We start from the raw sequence: 25,642 nt of genomic DNA, 5'->3' as shown, positions 1-25,642 counted from the left end.
GTGGTGTAAAACAGTGGATGAGAATTTTACTTGTCCCTGATGAATGATACACTCGGTGGTGAACTTATGGAAATTGTGTGATACTCACTGTCCACAAATAGTTCGTTAACTGCACGTGTCAGGTGTTATCTATAGTGAGGTACTCTTCTGAAGGTGGCTCGACAATGCCTTGGATCTCTGCACGAGTTCTGTTTAATGAGATGAAGAATAGGTATCTGTTCAACTACACGTGTCAGGTGTTATCTATGGTGAGGTACTCTTCAGTGGGTGGCTGGACAATGCCTTGGATTTCTGCACGAGTTCCGTCTAATGAGATGAAGAATAGGTATCTGTTCAACTACACGTGTCAGGTGTTATCTATGGTGAGGTACTCTTCAGTGGGTGGCTGGACAATGCCTTGGATTTCTGCACGAGTTCCGTTTAATGAGATGAAGAATAGGTATCTGTTCAACTACACGTGTCAGGTGTTATCTATGGTGAGGTACTCTTCAGTGGGTGGCTGGACAATGCCTTGGATTTCTGCACGAGTTCCGTCTAATGAGATGAAGAATAGGTATCTGTTCAACTACACGTGTCAGGTGTTATCTATGGTGAGGTACTCTTCAGTGGGTGGCTGGACAATGCCTTGGATTTCTGCACGAGTTCCGTCTAATGAGATGAAGAATAGGTATCTGTTCAACTACACGTGTCAGGTGTTATCTATGGTGAGGTACTCTTCAGTGGGTGGCTGGACAATGCCTTGGATTTCTGCACGAGTTCCGTCTAATGAGATGAAGAATAGGTATCTGTTCAACTACACGTGTCAGGTGTTATCTATGGTGAGGTACTCTTCAGTGGGTGGCTGGACAATGCCTTGGATTTCTGCACGAGTTCCGTCTAATGAGATGAAGAATAGGTATCTGTTCAACTACACGTGTCAGGTGTTATCTATGGTGAGGTACTCTTCAGTGGGTGGCTGGACAATGCCTTGGATTTCTGCACGAGTTCCGTTTAATGAGATGAAGAATAGGTATCTGTTCAACTACACGTGTCAGGTGTTATCTATGGTGAGGTACTCTTCAGTGGGTGGCTGGACAATGCCTTGGATTTCTGCACGAGTTCCGTCTAATAAGATGAAGAATAGGTAACTGTTCAACTACACGTGTCAGGTGTTATCTATAGTGAGGTACTCTTCAGTGGGTGGCTGGACAATGCCTTGGATTTCTGCACGAGTTCCGTCTAATAAGATGAAGAATAGGTAACTGTTCAACTACACGAGTCAGGTGTTATCTATGGTGAGGTACTCTTCAGTGGGTGGCTGGACAATGCCTTGGATTTCTGCACGAGTTCCGTCTAATGAGATGAAGAATAGGTATCTGTTCAACTACACGTGTCAGGTGTTATCTATGGTGAGGTACTCTTCAGTGGGTGGCTGGACAATGCCTTGGATTTCTGCACGAGTTCCGTTTAATGAGATGAAGAATAGGTATCTGTTCAACTACACGTGTCAGGTGTTATCTATGGTGAGGTACTCTTCAGTGGGTGGCTGGACAATGCCTTGGATTTCTGCACGAGTTCCGTCTAATGAGATGAAGAATAGGTATCTGTTCAACTACACGTGTCAGGTGTTATCTATGGTGAGGTACTCTTCAGTGGGTGGCTGGACAATGCCTTGGATTTCTGCACGAGTTCCGTCTAATGAGATGAAGAATAGGTATCTGTTCAACTACACGTGTCAGGTGTTATCTATGGTGAGGTACTCTTCAGTGGGTGGCTGGACAATGCCTTGGATTTCTGCACGAGTTCCGTTTAATGAGATGAAGAATAGGTATCTGTTCAACTACACGTGTCAGGTGTTATCTATGGTGAGGTACTCTTCAGTGGGTGGCTGGACAATGCCTTGGATTTCTGCACGAGTTCCGTCTAATGAGATGAAGAATAGGTATCTGTTCAACTACACGTGTCAGGTGTTATCTATGGTGAGGTACTCTTCAGTGGGTGGCTGGACAATGCCTTGGATTTCTGCACGAGTTCCGTTTAATGAGATGAAGAATAGGTATCTGTTCAACTACACGTGTCAGGTGTTATCTATGGTGAGGTACTCTTCAGTGGGTGGCTGGACAATGCCTTGGATTTCTGCACGAGTTCCGTCTAATAAGATGAAGAATAGGTAACTGTTCAACTACACGTGTCAGGTGTTATCTATAGTGAGGTACTCTTCAGTGGGTGGCTGGACAATGCCTTGGATTTCTGCACGAGTTCCGTCTAATGAGATGAAGAATAGGTAACTGTTCAACTACACGAGTCAGGTGTTATCTATGGTGAGGTACTCTTCAGTGGGTGGCTGGACAATGCCTTGGATTTCTGCACGAGTTCCGTCTAATGAGATGAAGAATAGGTATCTGTTCAACTACACGTGTCAGGTGTTATCTATGGTGAGGTACTCTTCAGTGGGTGGCTGGACAATGCCTTGGATTTCTGCACGAGTTCCGTTTAATGAGATGAAGAATAGGTATCTGTTCAACTACACGTGTCAGGTGTTATCTATGGTGAGGTACTCTTCAGTGGGTGGCTGGACAATGCCTTGGATTTCTGCACGAGTTCCGTCTAATGAGATGAAGAATAGGTATCTGTTCAACTACACGTGTCAGGTGTTATCTATGGTGAGGTACTCTTCAGTGGGTGGCTGGACAATGCCTTGGATTTCTGCACGAGTTCCGTCTAATGAGATGAAGAATAGGTATCTGTTCAACTACACGTGTCAGGTGTTATCTATGGTGAGGTACTCTTCAGTGGGTGGCTGGACAATGCCTTGGATTTCTGCACGAGTTCCGTTTAATGAGATGAAGAATAGGTATCTGTTCAACTACACGTGTCAGGTGTTATCTATGGTGAGGTACTCTTCAGTGGGTGGCTGGACAATGCCTTGGATGTCTGCACGAGTTCCGTCTAATGAGATGAAGAATAGGTATCTGTTCAACTACACGTGTCAGGTGTTATCTATGGTGAGGTACTCTTCAGTGGGTGGCTGGACAATGCCTTGGATTTCTGCACGAGTTCCGTCTAATGAGATGAAGAATAGGTATCTGTTCAACTACACGTGTCAGGTGTTATCTATGGTGAGGTACTCTTCAGTGGGTGGCTGGACAATGCCTTGGATTTCTGCACGAGTTCCGTCTAATAAGATGAAGAATAGGTAACTGTTCAAGCCTTCCTAGTGTCATGAGCCTTGGAAGATATAATATGGCGTATTTATGGCTGTCATAGTCTTCTAATGCACAACATATATTGTTCACTTAAATTAAATTTACCAACAGTTGAACGTCGTTAACCAGACCAACGGGGTTTATCTCGAAAACCTTTGTATTGTTCCGATATAGCTTTTTCCAAGCGACAGAGGTTTCCAGATTAATACAGTCCGGAGATCTCATTGTATAATGATCAGGTATCAATCAAACTGCTGTATCAAACTGCCGTCAACACAACTTGGTCAAGAGTGGATGAGGTAGTTCGGTCAAAGGAAAGAATGTAGGACTTGATGCCGACTGTCCATCAGGGCCATGGCGCTGTGATGAATGACCTGATTAAATTCGAAAGATCGACTGTGTTCTGTCATAAAGGGTTCTACAATGTATACAAGTTTGTACACGTTAGCCTTAGAGAGACATCGTTTCTGTGGACCAATTTTCGCATACAGATATCTGCCTGTATCTAATACATTTTCCCACGCATAAAATTTATCAGACTAAAATGGTAACTTTAGGACAAGAGTACAAGTTGTTTAGACTGTTAACGGAAGTGAGCCTCGTTAATGCCGCTATGAACAGTAATACCAAGACTGTCAACTTCACGTGATCAAAACCCGCGAAGTTCCGGGTTAGAATGGTCTTCAGCAACCCATGCTTGTCGTAAGAGCCGACTAACGGGATCGGATGGTCAGGCTAGCTGACTTGGTTTACACATGTCATCGTATCACAATTGCTTAGACCGATGCTCTTGCTGTTGATCACTGGATGGCCTGGTTCAGACACAATTATTCACAGACTGACGCCATATAACTGGAGTATTGGTGAATGCGGAGTACAACTAAATTCACACTCACTTACTCACTCACTCACTCACTCACTCACTCAATTCAGACGTCACGCGGGCCTTCCACTTTTCATGTCGGCGAAAGTTATAAGTAGAAGTAAGGTGTTGATAGAGCCCGACCATCACCAGGAGTAATTGGTGGGTGAGGCAGTATCGCCACGGAGCACCTCGCACAGTGAACTTTAGCCTCTATGAAACCACTAGGTTCGTAATACAAAAAGAGGCAATGCCGATTGCAAGCTCCAGTCAGGGTCGGCCTGTCAGCAGGTATACGTGTAAATGTAGTCCATGATTAGAAAAATAGTCGACCCTGCACAACAATCTTAAAACAGAATGAATATATTCTTTTTTCAGAAAGGCTGACGTTTAATCGCATCAGTTTTCATGCGTTTGAATTTCTTTAATTTTCACAGTATGAAAGAATGGCTGTTCGCAAGTTGCATTAATTCTGGCGTTCGTGGGAGAGGGTTTGCCGTGAATGAAACTCCTTTTGATGCGGCTTATCATTACCGCTGAAGGATTCAATCTGCCGGATCTCTCACAGATTAATTTGGCTCCTAACTGCCGAAGTCCTCGGCTGCATCCCCTTGACGATCATACACTCCAACGGCTGTATCAACTTTAAACACTGTTTGCATGTGAAAGAGGAACTAGATTCAGAGGATTTAAATCAGGTCATTCAACAGTACTTAACTCGTCTGGTTTTTAGCCTAAATTCAAGTCGTAATGTACCACTCATTCTGATCGCTCACAGCGCCATTTCAATGTGTTGACCTCGTTCAAATATGATCAAAGACATTCTAAATTGGCATGTGATATTTTGAGAACTCAGTGATCAGTGTTTATCAAACATTCTGCATCTTGTCATAGTTCTTTTTAACCACAAGCAAATGTAGATCGAAGACATATGTCAGTCAAAGAAATGAACGTATGAGATTGCACGCAGGTCTAGTAAACCCATCTTGTTATAATACGCCTTATGTGACGGGCCAACGCTTCAATATAAGCTAAAGGGAATTCAATATTTCCAAGAATCTACCGTAAGCATCTTTAATGATTAAACACCAGGTGTTCGCGAAACTAGAAGTCTCAAGGTCAAACCACCGCCTGTTCATTACAGATACAAGTATCCTGTACAAGGTACAACAAGTAATGACTGTGGCTGATATTCTTATTTGTTTACATACATAATAAAATCAAACTGCTTTGCAGCCATTGCAAGAGATCATATGGCCTCGCAATTATAAATCCGTCAGTCATTATAAGACACACAAAGTTCAACTAGCCAAAAGACCCTTCAAGGTGCGAGATATGCCGATGGTCCTAGTGGATTTAGTACCCAGGCTCCGTACCCAGGCTCCCTACCCAGGCTCCCTACCCAGGCTCCCTACCTAGGCTCCCTTCCACAAAGCACTATAGCGATCGCAAGTCACTAACTAAGTTAACCTTTGTGCACTGTTAAAGAATTTGGGGGGTGAGAGGTGTGTGTGTGTGGGGGGGGGGGGGGGGGGTTGGGTTGGGTTGTGTGTGTGTGAAAGGAGCCGCAGGTCAGAGAGCCGAAAGTGACAAATAAGGGAAGATGCTGCTGCAAACGGGCCGTCTTAATATTGCTGGAATATTGCTAAATGCGGCGTAAAACTCAATTCACCCACTGTTACAAGGTCCAAATACATTTTGGGTTCTATTGCGCAGTGATTACTTAAGACAGTTTCACGACAGTTCCGGGGCATCACAATGAGATATACCCATGACCCGTCATCTATTCATCGTTACAAGTCATCGACTCGAGGAGCTGTTCAGGTGCTTTGGAACTGTAGCTGTGTATTTTCCAAATGTTTTGTTCTGATGTCGGTAACAAAGTCTTTAAATCCACAAAGAAACAAGTATGCTCATGGACATAAAATATGTCCTAGAATTTGTCCTCAACGGACTAAGATGCCACTGTTATGAAAACAAAGAGTCTACAAAGCACTAGAATGGGTAATGCTCAGGTTTCTAGCGGCAAATATCAACAAGGAATTGTTCTTGACTGCATACAGACTAAGGTAGTGGAGGAAAAACTTAAGTTCTATCACACAGATACGAACGCGTGTTTCATGTACCTCGAAAACAAACTGGTGATAATGGCACACAGTACATCTGATGAGTACAATGTTCCAGTTGATAACTTTCATGAGTAAAATCCTCAGAGAGAGTGACTGAGTTAATATTTTTACGTCGCACAGGTATTTTTTCTGCCATATATTGGAGCACACAGTCGATAGTTTACAGCAGTATGTCATATTTATTCATCTTGCTTGGTCAATGAAAGACCGGGTGAGACAACTGTATAGTTTACGCCGTTTTAGCAATATTCCAGCAATATCTGGCGGGTGAACCTGGATCTTCGGCGTGACGAGCAAACGCTTTAACCACTGGGCTACCCCACCGGCCCGAGACAACTGGAGACTACCCTGATCAGTGAACTAGATTGGACAACTGGATATAGAACGATGAGACATCATTGGACAATTGGAAACTGGAACAAACAGGGAGAAACCATAGTGGACAGCTTGACCAGACAGGGTTGGACATTTGGAGATTACACTGTAGCAGGTGACTAGACAAGCCAGAGACTAGGCAATCCGAGACCAGACTAAACATCTTGAGGCTAGTCAGGGCAATAACAGACCACACTGGACATCGGGTAATGGACTGTACCGCAGGATAAAGCACAGGTCAGTGAACCAGGCTAGAGAATTCGAGACTAGACTGGACAGTGGCAGAACAGACAGGACAATGGAAAGCCAGAAAGGATGAGTTAGTTAACACCACGATCGAAAATATTCCTTGTTCAATGTAAGTCGAGGGTACGACAGACAATAATTATGACATCGGTTATGTTTTTCTGATATGACGTCACAAGTCATGTCACATTCATGTGAATCAGAGGGCGTGGTTCGACGTATGTTCATAGGCTTCTCGTTCAAACGCATGACTTATGCACGTACCAGTCGGACTTTATCCATTCCAACTTGAAACTGTTTCCAAACTGCATCATTTCAACAAGTATCAAGCTTTTTTGACGACTTTCTTGAACTAAAACTACCTGCATCAATCGGAAGTCTTTAGATCGATACAAATAATGCCATGAATGAGACTCGGGAGAATCCTAAATCGTTGTAGGTTATAAATCTGTCCTTTGAAGTCTGTGTTCCAGTGGACAGTGACTGGAGTCAAACGTGATTTCTGTCATCCGTCTTTTTCGTGCTGTTCATCTCCCAGACGTCAGTGCCTCACACCAACACGTGCGCAAATCGGCTGGAGCGTTGGTCAACAATGGCGTGTGAAACAGAATCACTACTAATTAACAACACTCCTACCTCACGACTAAGTCACCATGATATTTGAGGATTATTGCTCCTAAACAGAAAACATATATCGGTTTTGTACTTAGTACAATTACGCTAATGCCGTACAATGACAAGAACATACACTAATGCCTTACAATGACAACATACACTAATGCCTTACAATGACAAGAACATACACTAATGCCTTACAATGACAAGAACATACATTTTCTTCACAACAATCCGACTCGTTTGTGAGCAAATTTTACTACACATGCGCTCAGATTTTTCCGTCAAGATAACTGGATCTTTTTTCAAGGGAAATCTATGGAAATGTTTTGAAAATTCTCCGTGTAGGTCCGGAAGCGTGGGATCCGGTTTAGCGAGAACAATTACTGACCGTAAATTTCGTTTCACCTAGAAATCGTCCGGAAAGTGGGGTTTCGGGATATGCGGGGCCCGTGTAAACGGGGTTCAAGTGTCTTTTACTATTGCATACTTTGGAACTGTCGTGCATAACTATTCCCAAACCATCATCTGCTTGATGTTTAATCAATCTGATTCCACGGATATGAGCTGTAGCCTACCATTTAGTGAAAACGGCACACAATTTTCAAACGTACTGCTATGATCTGAGAATCTTTTGAAATGAATATCTCCAAAGACCCCTAATGGCTTACTTCCGCCACAAGGTCTGACTTGGTATTATATGAAATTGCGAACTTTCATAAAAGAATATTGTATGTTATCATACAGCAAAGTGTTATTGTATCAGGCCATTATATGAACAATACATTCGCTTTGAAAGGTCTTGGGCGAAGACTTTTATTATGTTTACTCAGTGCCGTAAATCGTTCAATATCCTGCCGACTTTTGGTGTTGCGACAACTCCGCCAGTTGGCCATCCTCTTCCGCTGCAGGATCGATCCCTGCCGGGGACTGACACGGGACTTAGGTATCAATTATCCGTCAGCCTTTTGATGCAAACAACTTTGATATCGCTAGTCGATCTGATGAAAATTCCTCTCCAACATTTAATGGATAAAAGATGATTTTTATACATAGTGGCCGGGTAATACAATGTGCAGATAGTAAACGCGGCGTGAATCTAGCGCAGGCTCTTGACGCAGTGATTTACAACTGATCATTTTCTCCTTGTTCTCGTTAGTCAACAGCTTGGCCAGATAATGTTTTACTGATGTTTAGGCGATTTTTATAATCAATGAGCCATTTCTAACACTCGACCCTAAATCTTTAGATGGCAGAAATATTTGATAGCAGTCTTTGACGGAACATAACTGCTGACACTTGCTCGCTGCCCGGTAGATGTGCTGGAACAAGGGTAGAGGGAGCTTTGTTCAGAGTATACAGATTCTATAGTAGCCTTAAACGACATTACGCACAAGTGGAATGTGTGCAAGTCCCCATACTATGTACATATTTGTACGCTGAACGGTAGTACACATAATGTGTGCACATCGGTATACTGAATGGTAGTACACATCGGTATACTGAATGGTAGTATACAACAGTATACTTAGTGGTTGTATACATCGGTATACTGAATGGTAGTTCACATTGGTATACTGAGTGGTAGTATACAACGGTATACTGAATGGTAGTACACATCGGTATACTGAGTGGTAGTATACATCGGTATACTGAGTGGTAGTATACATCGGTATACTGAATGGTAGTTCACATTGGTATACTGAATGGTAGTATACAACGGTATACTGAATGGTAGTATACATCGGTATACTGAATGGTAGTTCACTTTGGTATACTGAATGGTAGTATACAACGGTATACTGAATGGTCGTATACATCGGTATACTGAATGGTAGTTCACATTGGTACACTGAATGGTAGTATACAACGGTATACTGAATGGCAGTATACAACGGTATACTGAGTGGTAGTATACAACGGTATACTGAGTGGTAGTATACATCGGTATACTGAATGGTAGTTCACTTTGGTATACTGAATGGTAGTATACAACGGTATACTGAATGGTAGTATACAACGGTATACTGAATGGTAGTATACAACGGTATACTGAATGGTAGTATACATCGGTATACTGAATGGTAGTTCACTTTGGTATACTGAATGGTAGTATACAACGGTATACTGAATGGTAGTATACATCGGTATACTGAATGGTAGTTCACATTGGTATACTGAATGGTAGTATACAACGGTATACTGAATGGTAGTATACATCGGTATACTGAATGGTAGTTCACATTGGTATACTGAATGGTAGTATACAACGGTATACTGAATGGTAGTACACATCGGTATACTGAGTGGTAGTTCACATTGGTATACTGAGTGGTAGTTCACATTGGTATACTGAATGGTAGTACACATCGGTATACCAAATGGTAGTATACAACGGTATACCGAATGGTAGTATACAACGGTATACCAAATGGTAGTATACAACGGTATACTGAATGGTAGTACACATCGGTATACTGAGTGGTAGTATACATCGGTATACTGAATGGTAGTGCACATCGGTATACTGAATGGTAGTATACAACGGTATACTGAATGGTAGTGCACATCGGAATACTGAATGGTAGTATACAACGGTATACTGAGTGGTAGTATACATCGGTATACTGAATGGTAGTGCACATCGGTATACTGAGTGGTAGTATACATCGGTATACTGAATGGTAGTGCACATCGGTATACTGAATGGTAGTATACAACGGTATACTGAGTGGTAGTATACATCGGTATACTGAATGGTAGTGCACATCGGTATACTGAATGGTAGTATACATCGGTATACTGAATGGTAGTACACATCGGTATACTGAATGGTAGTATACAACAGTATACTGAGTGGAAGTACACATCGGTATACTGAATGGTAGTTCACTTTGGTATACTGAATGGTAGTATACAACGGTATACTGAATGGTAGTATACAACGGTATACTGAATGGTAGTACACATCGGTATACTGAGTGGTAGTTCACATTGGTATACTGAATGGTAGTATACAACGGTATACCGAATGGTAGTATACAACGGTATACCGAATGGTAGTATACAACGGTATACTGAATGGTAGGATACATCGGTATACTGAATGGTAGTACACATCGGTATACTGAGTGGTAGTATACATCGGTATACTGAGTGGTAGTATACATCGGTATACTGAATGGTAGTGCACATCGGTATACTGAATGGTAGTACACAACGGTATACTGAATGGTAGTACACATTGGTATACTGAATGGCAGTACAGACTGGTATACTGAATGGTAGTACAGACACCACGTGCAGAATCCACAGTGCTGCCAAGACTCTGGTGCAATCTCTGATGTTGTCTAGACTGGAGTGCTCGTGTGTTTATTGAAATCATCACTTTAAAAGCCCTTCAAAAGAAAATTCAGTGTCTCCGTTAAGGGCATATGGAAAATGTCCTGCTTTAATCACATCGCCCCATCATCATTACCATCATCATTGTTATGCCGAATGGTAGTCCATCCACCATGTGCACATCGCTATACTGAAATCAGGTCATGATCCGTCAGGTGTCAATTGTATATCATGGTACATGGTACACACATGTAAACCTTGCCAGACTTATATTTAGTCTGACAAATTCTTCAGTGGAGGTGTGTACGAGTCAGTCATGGGGCACTCTAATGACTACAGGTGTCCACATCAGAGAGTTGGGACAGTTTGACAGCAGCTCATGTGCAGGTGGTGCTGAATGTACTACAGCCACACGGTAGGGGTACTGCAACACAGCTGACAATGCGATGCTACACTTATTTAACCTGGGAGACAGCTCATTATTGTGGTGAAAATTCGAGTAACATTGTTGATGTCACACATGTAGAAGACAGGCCTGACCATATGACATGGGAGTTTGCAGCAATACGGCGAGGTTTGGCTGTCATACGTATAGAAGTACCTCCAGTAACTGGCCAGTGCAAGCTCTGATACTCGGTCCAGTGCTTCAACACTTTCAACACTTTCAACACTTGGAATGGTGTGCTTAGGAAATGAGTGTAGGAAATATTGTGGGACATTCTGGGAACTATTTTCAGTCTGTTAAAGTTAGAACACCAGTTGCCCTGTCTTCAAATTCCATTTTCAATAACATGCAGTATTTGTCTGGTTTAATGTAACGTTGTAAAGCAATGTAACGAACTAATATATACATTCTGGTCGAAACTGCTGTTTTCCGTTGCAGGCCTACCCATCAGCAGTAGGTGTTGGAGTCCTTTCATTCAAGGATAGAGTCGTTCTAGTTGTTGCAGTCCTACTTGTTCCTAAACGAGAAACTACAAATCTTCCAATAAATGCCTTCCTTTGGCCTTTTCTTGTGAGTATGGATGGACCGACGACCTAAACATGCTGGAGTAAAACAGTTCGTTTATTGGAGCGCCTGAGTTATTAGTTTTGTCATTTATACTGATGTACGCAGCCAGCTTTACCAACGGGTTCCAGTGACTTTTTTCAAGGTTTTAGGACTACATGGGGAATATTGTTGCACGTACCGGATCTATGCTGAGTGGCTCGTGTTCACAATTTTTGCACAGTTTCTTGACCATAAATCAATCTACATTCAATGTATCTATGACAATTTACGTGTGACGTTAGTGGTCGTCAATAAGCTTTGTACACTAGATTTTAGCCGTAAAGTGGATTTAAGATCAAAGACAGGTTTGGAAGTTAGTAATGTCACATCCAGAATCACTGTTTGGAAACGTGGTGTGTACCCAAGAAAACTGTCCTTTAACCTCATTGGACATCGTTAAAGGGTGCATTTAAACAGAAATTTCCATGTCGATTTCACGACATTCCAAGGGAATGCTGTCTTACCAATATGGTGCAGCGAATCCGAATACAACAGGTTGTCATTGTAAGTGACAGGTTTGTTGGCATTCCAAGCTTCAAGTGTCTAAGTGAGACATCCTGGACTTTAAACATCATGGAACCAAACTCTGTGTTTACCGAATGCTGTGTAAGCGTCACATCATCTTGCAACACATACTAAATGTCATCTTAGAACAGATGTTCCACAGATATAGTTAAGAGGCTATCATTTGGGTCATTATAATTGATCGTTGTGTATCCCGTAAATGTCCACTCAAGTGTCCCTTTGTGTCCAAGCAGTAGGTCTTACAGCCCAGTAACAGTAGTTCGTAACGCGCCATAGTTGGGATTCTTGCAGTGTATCATATGATTCAAAGACTGACGACCACAGTTTTGTTACGTATGAGATCATTCTTACCATGTGTGTAGAAGCTAGCACTTGGGACAATAGGAACTTGAAGCATATAATTTGTGTCAAGAATAATAAGGCACGAAGGAGAAAGTGTTCATACTGCACCACCACACCACGAGTATTCCGATGTGACATACAATCAACTTGGCCAATATAAATCTCAATGATCTCAGAGCAAGCCCTGTTTTTCAACCTGCCCATAGGAACAGCACAAGCTCCTTCCATTCTTAAAAGGTCAGGCTACTCACTCACAAAAATACTTTTTAGCGGTCAACTCCAATACAGACTAACTCGTATGACAAGCATGTATGTAATAGTGCCGCGGAAGAGATGTGAAGCAGTCTGATGGTCTGGGCGCTGCCACTATATGGAAGTGCAGTGACGAGACTGCGATATCACTAGGTGTAATTAGGTTTCTTGTTCTGTTGCTGTCCATAGTACAGTCTGACGCAGAAATATTGACTCCATATACATATCTTGGATTAAACCACTGCCACTGCCACTGGATCTGTGGATAGTCTCGTTTCAAGACGCAAGTATATTACATATTTTGGACATTTGGTGCAGGGTACTTTCTTCTTTAGGTGTACAATATCTTTGTCTTTGCACTAATATTCATGACATGGTGACCCTTCACGGGACTCCTTTCACGAAACAACCTTTACGAAAGTTAATCTTAACTTCCATTCTTTAACATTGCACTGAGGTTTCCTTGGTGACTTATGATCATCTTAGTGCTTTGTGAATTGACGCCTTGTTCTGTATGGGATCCTCAAAACGCTCATCGCCCGACAATTCTACACGTGAAGTTTCGCCCTGGAAGATCCTAATCTTAGAATCCGGTCTGACATGAAGGTATGCGCTTGTCTTTCAACGCACGGAACAGGAACACACACAAGTCACAAAATGAAAACATAAACACTCTACTCTGAAACCTTTTTATCAAAAGTGGGGCAGATAAAGAATTTAAGATCCAGGGCATATTGTTATCACTTCTTATGCCCTAATACTTCTAGTCCGATTCTTACACAACATCTGTCGTTGGCAGCACTCCGAATGCAACAGATAAGGGCATTGCAGAGACTACAGGGAGCACGATTACTGCAATGTGCAATACACCTGTGTATCGGGATTGCTGTAACAACCGTTAAAGACATAAAGACTTTCTGCTCTTTATCTCACGTAGTCTAGTTGCTTTGAAAAAACGTTACGTTATTTTAAATAAATATCTACAAAGCATAATACGATATAAAGATAGAGGCAAGTTAAGGTTTCATTTCTGCCGTGGCATCATCGACTTGAATTAGATTAGATTCTTTAGTTATTTTCTTAGGACTTTTAAATTTAATATCTACTTCCACCTGGGAGTAACAATGTGGCTGCACATGTGGGTGATTGCAGTGAATTGCGGGGAAAGGGTTATGTATACTTGTGATGGGTCTGGCACGTGTACATATGGTCAGGTCTGGTATTAACAGCATCAGGATCGGCAATGTTTCAGAATAGAGACATCATAGTAGACCATTACTGGTCTCATATTCATATTTTCATTCCATAAATTGTGAATCTTACCTTAAAAAGGACTTTGCTCACCAACGGTAAATTGCATGTACGGGGTATGAGAAACTTTAAAATATTGACGTGCACAGTTCACACGTTTCATTGTTTTGTTTTTCTGTTAGAAACACTATTTTTTTATTTCTCTTTTCAGCAATGATCATCTCATGAACAAAACGTTACTGTTTGTTTGTGTTGTAGTGTCATTTAAATCATTTAGTTGGACAAAACACTTGTCTATGTTCTTTGATATCTCTAAAGATTGTATCATACCTACACTGTATACTTCAAGTTCTTCTGGTTGGTAAGTATACTTCATAGTTTATTATGCCGTGACTATATTTACATTTTCCTATGTGTTTCTTTCATCTAACATATGTTCTAGTTCTGTTGTCTCTGTCACACGCTTCATCTAACATATGTTCTAGTTCTATTGTCTCTGTCACACGCTTCATCTAACATATGTTCTAGTTCTGTTGTCTCTGTCACACGCTTCATCTAACATATGTTCTAGTTCTGTTGTCTCTGTCACACGCTTCATCTAACATATGTTCTAGTTCTGTTGTCTCTGTCACACGCTTCATCTAACATATGTTCTAGTTCTGTTGTCTCTGTCACACGCTTCATCTAACATATGTTCTAGTTCTGTTGTCTCTGTCACACGCTTCATCTAACATATGTTCTAGTTCTGTTGTCTCTGTCACACGCTTCATCTAACATATGTTCTAGTTCTGTTGTCTCTGTCACACGCTTCATCTAACATATGTTCTAGTTCTGTTGTCTCTGTCACACGCTTCATCTAACATATGTTCTAGTTCTGTTGTCTCTGTCACACGCTTCATCTAACATATGTTCTAGTTCTGTTGTCTCTGTCACACGCTTCATCTAACATATGTTCTAGTTCTGTTGTCTCTGTCACACGCTTCACCTTCTCATCATGCACTGTATCTTTCCTCTTTTTCAAAAGTGTTCTGGCCTTAACAAAAATACACCTTTCCCTATTTATGCATAATTCTTTCTTTATTAAATTTAACTGTTTAACTCGCTACAGTTTTGGTTAGGAATAGATTTGGTGTGTTGTGAAAGCAAATACCAAATCGCAAAAACATGAAAATAATTATTTCAGTACCATAATACTGCTGCGTCTTCTGTCACTTCAGAATCTCGTGTCTGTTTCAATGGGTCAGAGATACTATTACACGCCATATTACGTGTAATGGAAAGCACCTGATAATGGCATGTTTAGTGAAATTATTAGGGTAAGTTCAGCATTATTGCATTTTCGTCGCAACGCACATGCACATGTGAGTGTATGTGTGCGCATGACTGCTTCCGTGTTTGTGTCTACATGTGCATATGTGTGTGGGTGCGCGAGTCACTTCTATAGTGCTAGACCACCGAGATACAAGGCAACAATGCAACACAGATACCTAACTCAAGGCCAGTATGTTGACACTGAGACGACTACACCCTCAACGCCGTGCCCCAGGCAGGGTAACATTAAATATCACCGTTTAACATCTTTACGTAAGAAATGAGTCACCCAGCAAAGTGTGCGGTCTGATACTTGAATCTGTCCAAGAATTTACATCTATTTCCATGTGCTCGGCCGACAGCACTTGCTGAAGCTTCCTCGGCAGCATATTTGATCTGAACCCAATCAATCGAGCAACATAAACAGTTGGATATTTCCACACTCACAAAATACCAGTTTGTTGATCTTTTCAATTAATCTACTCTTGGGCGCGTTGACGGTAAACATGATTGTTTGTTCAAAGAGTTACCACGTGTAGGTTAATAGCGATTGCCCATGCCTGTGCAAACAGAGCGGTCAAATACAAGCGAACATTCATACCGCAATCATTCGGGCGTATAAATGCCTGTGAGTGCCCAGCTAGTTACCAGGGGTATTTGGCATGAATCCCCTTGAACACAACGGGATAATGTCCAGCGTAAATATTAATAGAAATTATAGTAGAAGTATTTAATGCTTGACCGGACGCTTTGTCAGCTGTGGACTGTCTTACAGCAGTCATACAAGAACGGGCAATACAAGTACCAAAGACATTAAATGTGCAAATGTTTACTGGACATATAAATCGACCATGTCAGCCGTCTAACTTCCCCACAGACACCATCAAAAGGCACAGTAGTATAATCATTCACGATGGAATCGCTAATTTCCAATAATGAAATGTAACTACATATGACTTGTTTTAAATTACATTGCATACAGTTAACACAGAAAGTTGTAATAATAACTATTGAAAATCCCAGAAGTGGTCATTCACAACGAAAATCCTGATGCTGAAAATAATTAAAAACAAAGATTTTTAATTTACATGGTATAATATGATTACTCTGGTATATGAGTGTGTTGATTCTGCTTACCTGTAAGCACAGCCCCATTAGTTTGCGGAGTGTGAAGTCGTCATTCCGCATACTATGAGTCCGTAAGTCCGTCTGTCCACCTGTGGCTCAACACCTGGTGCCATTACATTGTACTAACACACCACGTAAACTGCTGTCATACACACGTTACATCCGTGCAAGATCCCGTGTTTAAACGCAAGCGACGACGGTACCAAGCCAGCAAGTTCCCGCGCACATGGGCATGTAATGACAGTACTGCCGCTGGCTTCTTTCCGATTCTGTTCCGACCAATCGGCTTAGTCTTACTCCACTTATCACTGTATTGACTGTAGAATGCTGAATAGCGTTTCCATTTAGCAAATCAACCTGGTCAATGATAAAGATGGTGTGTGTACGACACCTATTATTTTCCACTTGTAGAGCCCACTAACGGCCTTCATCAATGTTGTTAGGCCACGAGAAGTGGTTCTAAGATCCAGCCAGCGTCTACCAGCAGCCACGTCAGCCACCTGTCCTGAAATGGGCCGTTTGTATCGAACGGAGCTTGTGTGACAGGATCTGTAGAAGGGCCCGACAGCGTCGAAAGCAAAGCGTTACATACCCATGTGCGGGCAGTGTGCATGTATGGCAGTTTGTGGAGTACACACTGCAGTTAGCAATGTGCAGGTAGATGTGATGACATCTTCATAGTTTCATGAAAATAAACCAATTGCCTGTGGGCGTCAGTCGACGACGACTCCTGATGCATACGGCCCACCATCAGTCCACACGCCCCGTTGACAATAGCCAGAGAAAGTACTGACGCCTCAAGCGAGTCTGTATCTATGTGTTCATGAGATTATTTCAAGGGTCAACCAATGTGTACGCGGTACTGTAATAAAACCATAGTGCTAATAATATAGTCTTATACATTATCACTAGCCTTTATGTTTGTCGGGAGAGCGGGTGATGTGAGTAAATCTCTGTTGACCTGTTGACCACGACTTGACCAACTGCGTCTGTCGACAGCGCACAGGGAGACTCACTTTCTCTTATTGCTATGCTTACCCTAAGATTTAGACAAGAAACAATTTCCGCCTCGCTAAATGTTCTGGCAGACAGGATTATTTTGTGTAATCATTTATTCGTCAGTAGACAACTTGTATCGAGAGAGAGGTGTCATGGCGCCAAAGGCACTTACATTATTTGAAGACACATATCGCTATGCAGAGACCAGTTATATAATAACTGCACTCACGTCCATGTTGCCGTCAAATCCAGTTTCCATGGGGCACCTTTAGCTGCACTTTCAGCACAAATGTCTTGGACCTACTTTTGCAGCAAATTGAGGATATATGTCAGACTCACTTATATGAACAGTGTTGAAATTGCTCTGACATTTACATTCCGTCTCTAGATGAGGTTCATGTTATCGACATGTCTCCTCACCACCGAAGATTGTCGCTGCTGAGTTTATTTTACCCGAATTGAAAAAGAGAAAGTTTTAATACTCTTCAAAGCGCCCAGAAGCTATTCATATGATGGCGAGAATTAAAGGGTATTGAAACTTTTGCAACCAAATTTCTTCAGAATGGTATCAAGTACACGCCCATGTAATTCAATATCACGGCCAAAATCTTTGAAAAACTGTTTATGGACTTGGTTTTCAAATACAGTGAATATGTAGAAGGTTTGCCAGTCACAAGAGCCATGTTACACATTTTCTTGATTGGTTAATATCTTTCTTAATGCATAAACGTCAAACAAGATTGAAACATTTATACCCATGATAACTATTCATAGGTATAGACTGCATCAAATTTGCTAACACTTTGCTTGATTAGTTCATTACTGTTTACCGAATATACAGTGTGTCTTATCTGTATTGATTTGTGATGAATAGTGTCGGTGAGGCAGCCAAAAGGATAAAAGCGTTCGCTCGTCACGCTGAAGAAGGTTCGATATCACATTATTATAATGCGTAAAGAATATTTCTAGAGTCCTCCGCCGTGATATTTCTGGCAAAATACTAAAATCGACGTAAAACCAAACTCACTCACCTATGAAAATACCTTGGAGTCATGAGCTACATATGTCGATCTAACAGACGGCCGCTGTATAATGACAGATGAATACTGAAGAGGAAAAGAGACTATGCAACTGAGTTGTAATATGCAGCTGAAACTGTCTTGAGATAGGTACACAATATCCAAATAACGTTATGACATTTAGTCAGCAATCGTATTATAATTCAACAAGGTTTGGGTTTGTCAAACGAAATTCACAATATGGTTGAAATCTTCTGGGCGGGCATGTTTTCTCTGAAATACACACACACACACACACACACACACACACACACACACACACACACACACACACACACGTGTGTGCACAAATGCTTTATTTCATGTCCATTTTTCTGCCCCACTCTTTACTAATCGTTTACACAAAATTACCCAGTCTTAGATTGCGGCAGAAAGTCAGGTATGTTTACAAGGATATAATCCTATTTAACAACAATTCTTTCAGCTTCCCATCACATAACAAGACTCTTGATACTTCCTTTACAATGCATCATTTAATTTCCTTGATTAATTCCAATTCCGTTGATTGACGGTGGTGTAGTCTAGTGGTTGAAGCGTCCTCTCGTCATGTTGAAGACCCGGGTTTGATTTCCAACCTGGCAACAATGTGTGACGAACATTCCTAATACTTTGCTTGATTAGTTCATTACTGTTTACTGGTGACTCAACGTCGTAATATTGCTGGAATAATATTGTAACCGTGCAATGAAGGTTTACCCATATTTCATCTGTAGCTTTCACGAATTCGTAAGTCCTTTATAGCTTCGGGCTTTCTCCCCACGTGAACCAGATACATCGTCATGAGACCAAACAAACTGACTCATTTCAGAGTTGTCCATGATATCAACAACAGTTACCTTGACCTGTCCTAATCAGACACCTGAAATGCGTTATAGCAGCATCATCGATCTGCACACGCCACGACGTAACGTGACATGTTGCTAATACACGGTGTGTTTAATCCGTACTTTATACCATAGGTAGCACTCGGCAGTATTTCTGTGTAAGCAATGATTGTTTCAATTGTCCATTTGGTTAGTTTTTGTTCTGCTTCTATTATTGCTACCCTTGGGGTTTAGTCTCTAATCGCCTAGGTTTGGTTTAACGTCTTTTCTGCTCATAGTGTAAATATTCTTCTTTACTATTAGGCAGATAAAGTATAGAGGGTTGCTCTTTTCCCCCTTATAACCAATTCGGTCCTCACTTCCTTTACAAAACTACACTCAAGCAGTAGATGCCACACAAACTCTTGTGCCTGTTACAAAATGTGTATAATGGTGATTCCCTAATTCCAATCTTATGTAAATAAGTACTAGTTGTTAAAATATTCTGAGTAATCTCGTATTGGAAATATTTCAAATTTACACCCTGTGTCCATCTGTTGGGCATTAAATGTATACATCCATATCATTCTGGGGAAATCGTCTTCCCAGTATTTCTTTCCATTAAGATATTAAACATCTTTTGATATCAATAAATTGTCATTTTATACCTCTGTATGCCTCTTTTTCTTCTTTCAAACAGAAGAGTCCGGGATCAGATCATATAAGTGACGCTCGTTTACACTTGCGTAATCTGTGGTCAACAGGCCATGAAGTGTTGTTTTAAGAATGTAGGAAAATAAAGAACAGCCCACCCTTGGTCCTGATTAGCTTATGAGAAGTGATCACCCTGATCAGTTAATGACCTTGCTGCTATATATAGTCTCAGTTTCGGATAAACTTTTTTCCTCCTTGGAGAAGATTTTTTACTTAAGATCCTCTCGCAACCATTTAAAATGTGTCCTACTCTTCTGTAACTTGTTTTTGATATGCATACAGATCGAGAATTCTAGTTACTGACGTGACCCTAGCCAGGCTATATGTAACTAATATTACCCGCACGTTCGCCTGATGACAGTGCCACTAATACCAAGTGACCCGCTCGCGTGCAGGACAATATTACACGGCAACCCTAGGGGAATAAGACGTTCTGTGCCAATACAAATACTAACGGGGAGTCTGACATTTGTGCTCAAAATGCAAATTTCTTACTTGAATTTAGATGAGAATGAGTATATAATCTATAAGAACAGGAAAGGTCACTCGTGGTCTGAAGTCTAACGAACCACGGGTTTCAGTAATCTGCTATATATAGTTAAAGTAGAAGTATGTTACACTCAAATTCAAAAGAGGTCTTTCTTACAACTCTCACTTATAGTACTCAGTACATAGATAGTGTTACGTGTCATACGCGGTGATGAATTGGAGCCAACAGGTGCTGTACTAGTCATGCACGGGTAGATATTATACAATCTAGTCTGCATAATGTCACACACAGTATGTACTGCAGCGATCAAGTATGTTAGTGCATGAGTGAGTGAGTTTAGTTTTACGCCGCTGTCAGCAATATTCCAGCAATATTACGGTAATTGGCTTCACACGGGTCTTAACCACTAGGCCTCCTCAACCCCTCTTTGTACATGACATTAACTGTAGCAGGTTCATACAAGTTCATGCCTTTGACAAATTCATCCATCTTCCTGTTCCGCAGAACAGAGAACCAGTTAATCAAAAAGTGGTCATACGTTGTTTATCTGTTGTTTACGGATATTCGGTGATCGATCCAGAATGATAGAAAAGCTCGAGTCAAGTCAATACTGTCTGAGCAGGTGCACCAAGTAAACATGTAACAATCGGGTCACAAGTTCAATTATAACATACTAACAAGATTGAAGCAGCGACGCGCCATAGATCTCCACTTTGCCCATGGACAGAAATACCTTGAACAAATAGCATCTTTCCTTTCGCCCTTCCAACAAGCGGCGATCCTGTGAGGCGCGTCCAACAGCGTCAGGTTGGAAATAATCTGGGAGCTGATTCGATTATTCAGTAACCCAAACCCGGTAAAATGAAAAACCTAATTGTACTCTTACTATATTCACCGTAGATAATTATTAAATGAGTTCTTATCATATCTAGGCTATCGCAGTTCCATTAGCGTCGCTTTTTTTAATTAGACAAACCGGCGGCGAATAGCTCCGCCATATCAGAGCGCTATGGCTGTCACGCATAGGTGAAAGGGGAGATTCTCCATCTTCCTACAAGGCCGAAGGTACGCACACAGATGTAAAATAAAAATATTCTAAACATTACCGAAACATTCACAGTTACATATTTGGAACAGCACTCATTTTGGGGTTGACACGAAGTAATTGATTTCGTGAGTTCATAACGCTGCTTTCACTCAAATCCACAAATATTTCAAGAACCCTGATTAATGTACATAGCTTTAAGCTAACCTTGTGTTTGAACACTGCGGTGAGGGTACAATAGATTCTGGTAACCTTGTACAACTTTCCGGGCGGGTGTCCATATACATCGTAAAGTACATCACTGGACAAGAACTTCGCCTGCCGACGTTTGTGCATGTTGTTGACGTCATCATCACTAGTCCAGCTTCAGTGCAACAGGTCTGGACCAGACAAGCCCATGGCGTACTCACACAAAAAGTTCCTAATTCTGACTACCCGGTTTAATAGTTAGCTGTCTCGTGGCCTGTATAGGTTACTTAGCGGATTTTAACACTGAACTCCCCGTAGAAGTTACCTAGTTACGTAAACTGAATGACAAACCATATGTCATCAATTTGATGCTTGGATTCGACCCCCAAAACAACAACAATATCAAATGTTAGTGGCCTGAAAAAAAGAATTCCAAAACCTACGACCCAAGACACGACACCTGTATGAAATACATCACCACTGAAATACAAGTGATGTTTTTCGGTTTCTTCAACCATCTAAAGTGGGTGTCTCTGGCATAGCAGTTTACTGTGACGGTGAAAGAGTGGGAATCACCGCATCTTTAGCAGGAGTGTCAGCTTGATAAATTCACGAACGCTTACAACTTTGGTGAAACTTATGAGCCATGGTATCGAGCTGACAAAACTTCACTCTCCGAATCTGAGAATTGAACCCGCGACCATGGCAGTCGACCGTACCACCCGGTGTCCTTAACTAGTCTATATATCAAAGCACGTCATGCATAACCAGATAGTCGCGAGTGTCTACATGTCAGTGGAACTATCACATATCTTACAGAAAACTGGGAGATAATGTGGCGAAGAACATTTACACCACACAATAAAGTGTTCTCGAGGAGAATCATGGAAAAATATCCCTTCGCATATATAAAACTTTGTAAAGTTTGAACACAAGACTTTAAAAGCCGCTGAATACGTTACCGGGAACAAGTATGGGTGTAAGTGAAATACTACAACATCGTGATCTAACTGTTCGCTGGTTCATGCGCTGCAGTAATCGCATCTTTCAGATGAAAGGTTTCGACGCGTTCTCCCTTTTCTCTAAAGTTTGCAGAGAAGGTCGGGCATAAGATATAAACCAAGTGCCACCAACATAAATCTGGAGAATTCTTCATGCATGAGAAAAAGTGAGTTGCCATTAATTTCAAAGAAAAACAATCGAGCGTTTGAGTTATTTCCGGACAGGGAAGCATAGGGTCGTTTGGGTAGCCGGCCCAGACCCATGTGAGAATCGACATTGAGGGCTGATTACATTTCAAAATGGACGATCAATACAAGAGAAATTATTTCTGCTGTAACAAATCACCGGGGTCTCTGATAGAGAAAATAACCTGCCCCGACATGTCTCGTGTACTTTCCACTATTTCGGTTTTCAAAGGCCGTATATCTAAACGTCAGTTTGGTTTGCTATCGAGTTGTACATATCCGAGAGTAAATATAAGTTGGATTTAGTCTTGCTGTTTTAACACTCCCCTGTAATACGACGTGCCTAGTTCAAACACACATCGGATGCGACATCACTGCGAACATTTCGTTTAATTTCAGAGTGCCCACTGGATAATTCCAAACTGGATATTATAGACTCTTTTATCGCGAATGTAAGCATTTGTAATGATTTACATAAAATATTCCGTTCCCGCTTTGCATTCTTATGTCGGGGCGATATTTCCTACACGAATAGTTCATAATACGATCAACATCATTACAATTCGGGTACTGTGACAAGTAAAGAAGCAGAAACATGTTCACATGAGATCACATGAGATGCTACCTGTGTTACAGCACATCATGAGAGACGTGAGCATTTAGAGAACTAACCCGACCTCCGGTCTTGCTAAATGAAAACGAATGAGGAGAAACTCCAAATTTACCTTGCCATTATACAATTGCATTGAAGGGTTTGTTTAGAGTATAAATGCACGTATTAAGACTTAGTTAAAACAAAGAATGGTTGAACTCGTAACTAAACCTGATATAGTGTATAGCAGGTTATTGGGCCAGTAGAGCAGCAACTGACTTCTCTTGGTAATCGACTTGGCTGCATAAATACGCCCATTGTACAGCTCAAGCTAAACAGCTTATCGCAAACGCTGCGCGCATCCCTACCGAGCACATACGGGCACCACGCGGCATGTAAGAAACGTGCAGCAAATCATTGTAGCAAGATAACTCCGTACTGACACAAGGGCTACCCCCTAACGGGTCGATAACTCTCTGATTTTATGAGCTTGTCTGCAGTCCCCGTATCGTTGATTTGGCCGGAGCTGGTAGTCCGTGCAATGACGTCTCGGGCACGTTCACGTCGTGGTAATAAAGATTACTGTAACCATCAATGTAGCCATCATCGATCGCGTGTCAAAACTCGTCAACAGCGTGCTATCAGTGAAGGAGCACTTGTTTTTGTGGTTTGGCGATTTCGTGGTGATCATAAACATTAAATATTGCCCAGTGAAACCGACACCAATTTAGGCCAATGGAAAACGGTTGCCACACATTAGACGCCAAGTTCACATGTAATTGTCAGAAAGGGTCGTGCTTGCGTGTGATAGTTTCACAGATGGTGATCAACCTCTGGATATGGGATTCATAAGTCATAAATATCAATAGGTACGTTATACCAACACGACGTCCCAGTCTTAACACATTACCATTCTCTGCGTCATTGAGTATCTGGGGTATGGCCATAATTATCAGATTATACTTTTAAAGAACATATGAAAAAAAACTTAACGCTAACTTCGTGTGACACGAAACGTTTTCTGAAAGTACAGACGTGAAAAGTTTATTGCATGCAAGATTGACCTTATCAAAGCTGTAAGCAGTGGCGGAAACAAGATCGTTTATGGATAAATATAATTCTTCAATTCTTTGACACAACGTTCCGGGTTCATTTCAGACTCCTTCATCAGGAGAACTGACACTTGATGCTATAACGTCAACCCTGTGATGTCATAACTGTGCCATGACGTCACAGTGCATGTGACGTCACAATCCAATTCCGGGGAAGGGTGTAGCATAAATAGGGGATACTAAACTAATCTTTAACGAGTTTAATAAAATGGCATTCCACGGAAGCGAGTTTAGTATTCTGTTTATTACTCGCCAGCATAAATTGAAACAGAAACTGCGACAAAAATTGCCTACAGTATGAGGACTCTCAGCTTTCCGCGAGTCAAGCAAGGTCTAGTAAAATTGCGACAGCGACGTTAGCATTGTGACGTCACACCTTTGAACCATTTTGACGTCATACGTAATATTGCCGTAAAAATATTACACTTTGGAGAAAAACATCATGTGTTGGCCAATTTCAGGGTGTTATTGAGTATTTGAAGCACGGGAATGCATTTGGAACCGACGGTGTCAGCCGGAGGTGTCAAATGAAATATTCCCGTGCTTCAAATACCCAATAACACCCGGAAATTGGCCAACACATGATAATTATCGACATTGTAAACACAAAAGTAAACCAAGGGATTTTACTGTCTGCACTCGTTTACATCGAGTATGGGTACAGCAGTGAAGTTTCATCAGCAGGCCGTCTCAGCTGGTTCCCATGGTAGCATCTGGAGTTGCTCATTTGTGACGTCATTCTAACTGTACGTCACAATATGATTTGAATGAGGTCACCACTGTTGATGACTCAACAAAACAATTGTTTGCGAGGTTTC

General features: G+C 41.5%; 2 protein-coding genes across 3 annotated transcripts in view; both read right to left on the bottom strand.

Annotated features, from left to right (window-relative positions):
* Positions 1-25,642, bottom strand: part of LOC137285181 (macrophage-expressed gene 1 protein-like) — a 198,697-nt gene that overhangs the window by 40,148 nt on the left and 132,907 nt on the right. The window lies entirely within an intron of this gene.
* Positions 1-25,642, bottom strand: part of LOC137285180 (atrial natriuretic peptide-converting enzyme-like) — a 123,165-nt gene that overhangs the window by 83,720 nt on the left and 13,803 nt on the right. The window contains exon 1 of one of the 2 annotated variants that reach the window (XM_067817421.1): positions 16,624-16,736. The exons of the other annotated variant lie outside the window; for it this stretch is intronic. Coding sequence (XP_067673522.1) covers positions 16,624-16,674 — 51 coding nt within the window. The 5' untranslated portion in view covers positions 16,675-16,736. Of the gene's footprint in view, positions 1-16,623; positions 16,737-25,642 lie in introns of those variants that run through there. 2 annotated transcript variants of the gene reach the window in all.

The sequence above is a fragment of the Haliotis asinina genome, chromosome 5 (assembly GCF_037392515.1).
Source record: "Haliotis asinina isolate JCU_RB_2024 chromosome 5, JCU_Hal_asi_v2, whole genome shotgun sequence".
In the NCBI taxonomy this organism is placed as follows: Eukaryota; Metazoa; Mollusca; class Gastropoda; order Lepetellida; family Haliotidae; genus Haliotis; species Haliotis asinina.
Note: the sequence above shows the minus strand (reverse complement) of the source record. Positions and strands in the feature narration are given on the sequence as shown.